The 3,187-nt window shown below is 51.6% G+C and overlaps 3 protein-coding genes across 3 annotated transcripts; 2 read left to right on the top strand and 1 right to left on the bottom strand.

Annotated features, from left to right (window-relative positions):
• The first annotated feature begins 919 nt into the window (after positions 1–919).
• PHACADRAFT_265891 (uncharacterized protein) lies at positions 920–2,287 on the top strand. Its single transcript, XM_007402348.1, has 5 exons — positions 920–1,353; positions 1,525–1,627; positions 1,690–1,750; positions 1,812–1,926; positions 1,981–2,287. The coding sequence occupies exons 1-5, from the start codon at positions 1,255–1,257 to the stop codon at positions 2,188–2,190; spliced, it is 588 nt and encodes a 195-aa protein (XP_007402410.1). The 5' UTR covers positions 920–1,254; the 3' UTR covers positions 2,191–2,287.
• Positions 2,288–2,290: 3 nt separating this feature from the next.
• Positions 2,291–2,605, top strand: PHACADRAFT_167344 (uncharacterized protein; the record flags this gene model as incomplete). Its single annotated transcript, XM_007402347.1, has 1 exon — positions 2,291–2,605. The coding sequence occupies one exon, from the start codon at positions 2,291–2,293 to the stop codon at positions 2,603–2,605; it is 315 nt and encodes a 104-aa protein (XP_007402409.1).
• On the bottom strand, positions 2,605–3,187 carry PHACADRAFT_265888 (uncharacterized protein). Its single transcript, XM_007402346.1, has 4 exons — positions 3,037–3,187; positions 2,900–2,972; positions 2,774–2,840; positions 2,605–2,708 (listed from the first exon to the last, which is right to left on the bottom strand). Exons 1-3 carry the CDS (start codon positions 3,127–3,129, stop codon positions 2,836–2,838), a joined length of 171 nt encoding a protein of 56 aa, XP_007402408.1. The 5' UTR covers positions 3,130–3,187; the 3' UTR covers positions 2,605–2,708; positions 2,774–2,835.

Here is a 3,187-nt window from a genome sequence, read left to right as displayed (position 1 = left end):
CGAAAGTTGCGCACCGCTTCTCAGGAAGTATAAAGGATCATCCTCATGTTGCAATAGCTCGTCCAGCACCCCTTTTTATTCCTTTCCGTAGCAGCCTTCGCCTCCTCCGCAAATCGGTCAAAGATTACAAATCCGGACGGGCGAGAAGGGCTGACCAACGTCAGAGCCAAGCTGGTGAAGAGGGTCTTCTGTTGACGGCACCGAGACGAATGACCCAAATTCTGAATCGGTGGAGGATGTTCGAGAGTGCTCTGTGTTCCGGGGTCGGACGATCTCCATTATTGGTTCATCTGGAACTGGATGCAAAGTAGGGGATGCCCGTGGCGTCGCGGGGGAGAACAAGGTTGCGAATATGTCGTCTTTAGCGTCGTTATTCGTGAGCCGCCGCGATGTCTCGGCTGGAAGGGGTATCAATGGTGGAATGGATATAGGCTGGGACATTCTGTTATGCTATGTCAAATAAGTCGTATCATGAAATGCGGTGTAGATTTTCCACTCTGTAGTATCGTGAGGACGTCTGAGCCGAGGTACTGGTAATACGACAAACCTACTGCAGTGGTAGTAACACAGTACGAGGGACAAAAGATACACAGTTTATCCTCGTTGTTCGAGCGAGCAGCTCTGGCAGCAACCGATCGCAACGTTGTGGTCGCTGGCGGAGAGATACATAGACGCCAAGGCATAGTTGCCCGCCGCCTCTATCTTTGTCGAGATAATACGCATCAAAATAGCGCATCAATCTGATGGCCGAGTGGCATCGTGGCGCTCAGCGATGCTTTTCCTCCATGACTCTCATGAAAGGTAGCAGTCAAAATCATGCACTAGCGACAAATATTTTTACCTATGTTTCCGCGTAAAGAGGTTCAAATCTAGTGCTTCACTACGACGAATTCGCACTTGCTGATCAACCATCGCTCACAGCCTTCACCGTGACGACCGTTTTGTCTGGACCTTTGACTCCTGACAACGGCTGGAAGCCACGAGTACTCCTCGTTTCTTCAGCGTGGGCATAATTTCGTCACTTCTCCGTGCCTTTAGCGAACATGTGTCTCGAAATTGTATCACAGGTTCCCTGATCCACGTTTTTCTTTGGTTGGCGGGGCGGAAGGCTGTGCGTCCCGACATGCCAAAGGCGGTACAAGGCGGTCCAGGGTACCCTCATTCGTACCATCGTACCATCTATCCTTGCACTTTCGATGCCCGGATATGCTTTACTTCGGTCATCCTCCAAGATTCCACAGCGGCGCCTCCAGCATGTTCCACAGGGGAACGCCGTTAACACGTTGTCGTTATGAAATCATGGTGCATATAAAGGCTCAAGCTACGGACGCTACACCTTACGTTTGCTTGCTTGTTACACTCACATACGACCTTTCTACCCTCTCTTGCGCTTCAACACTCTTCAGCCACCTACACCATGGCAACTGTCAACGGCATCCGGGTATTCCTCTATGTGCTCTTGGTAAGTGGATACTCCACGAGCATTGGAAATTTCAAGCTCATAATCATACGCCACCATCGTAGTGGCTGTTTGCGGCAGTAACTCTGGGTCTGAGTGCGGCGCGGATACACTATACTCTGCACATTCCTCCTGGTGACCCTCTGAACCGTGGCGTTGACTTCTATGGTGCGCGTTATATATCCATCACATTGTTCTCCCTTTATCCTAATTATTACTTACACCTATAGACCCCATTGTCGCTGAACTCTTGGCCACGTCGGCCATAACCGTTCTCTGGGTCCCTTGGGTGTGCGTACCTGAGTAGTTACTCGCTCCTTGCCACACGCCACTGACGTCGTACGCGTTCCAGCGTCTCCATCATAACACGCACTTACGACTACGGCATCGTCTCCACCTTCCTGAGCGAGACGATTGGCCTCTTCATCCTGTTCGTTCTCTGGCTTGTCGGCGCAGCTATCGCTACGGTGCGTCCCTTCCTGCTTCCTGAAGTACTTTGAGCGCTGACATGGTAGCCGCAGTCCTCCTGGGGTAACCTCGCTTGGTGCCATATCTACCTGCCGTGCCGCGTTCTCACGGCCCTCGTCGCTTTTGCCTGGATGAGCTTTATCATGGTCTTTGTCCTGCTCATCATCAGCGTCATGTTCTCCATTGCGAACAGGGCATTCAAGCAGCCGATGCACGGACGGTACGACCCGCGCTCGAGCTATGCCCCCAGCTACCGCGTATGAACCAGTAGGATCGGATAACGAGCTATTTGGAGCACATGAACTAGCTAAATCGATTGTAACATGTAGATGCCTGTAATAGTCCCACCTCTATTATTTTATAATGACCAGGACGACGTTATCTCCTATCCATGGCGCCTGCAATTCGATCATTTTTGGCACGGGTGATCATCCACCATTCCGGCGTCCAATTTGCTTTGCTACCAGAAGCAACACCACGTGCTCGTCGAGTTATGCTGTGTATATAGGCTCGGGACGAGGATGCTTCGCCTTCCGTCTGTCGTATTCATACCCTTCGACACCATCTATACAAGTAATGGACGACCTACCACTGAACATTCGCTCAGCCGTGGTGAGTACTGGTGGCCACGCTACTGATCCGCAGAATTTCGAGCTCGTCTCTAAGATCGCCGTTTAGTGGCCTTTCGCTGTAGTGACTCTCGGCCTAAGTGGTGCAGGGCTTCATTACACGTTGCGCAACTTGTCCACAGGCCCCTTGGACGATAGCCAAAGCTTTTTTAGTACGTGCGACTCTGCGCGGTTCATAGAAAACACCTAACACGCAAACGTATATGCTGGTTCATAGAACCCGTCCTCACTGAGCTTATTGTCACTTCGGCTATAACGATCCCCTGGTCTCATCTGCCTTCAAAGTACCTGAACTCCCCTGGCATTCTTTGGCGCACTTCACTAACATCGTGCATATCCTTAGCTGGTTCATCTCCGAGAGGTACGACCTCATCATCCTGACCACCCTTTGGCTCGTCGGCGCAGCCATGGCCACAGTATGTCATCCCTGCTCTCAGCCGGAAGCTTCTCAGTCACTGATACAGTTATGGTTAATGCTAGTGCCTCTGGAGCAGTGGTTCCTGGTGTCACCCTGACATGCCCTGCCACCTGCTTACGGCCCTTGTCGCCTTTGCATGGATGAGTTTCCTCCATATCAGCGGCCAGCTTACCGTTCAGCCAAAGACCGATTCTGATGGTTGTCTGGCTTAGC

This window comes from Phanerochaete carnosa, assembly GCF_000300595.1.
Source record: "Phanerochaete carnosa HHB-10118-sp unplaced genomic scaffold PHACAscaffold_114, whole genome shotgun sequence".
NCBI classification, from domain to species: domain Eukaryota; kingdom Fungi; phylum Basidiomycota; class Agaricomycetes; order Polyporales; family Phanerochaetaceae; genus Phanerochaete; species Phanerochaete carnosa.
This window is presented reverse-complemented; position numbering and strand designations above follow the sequence as displayed.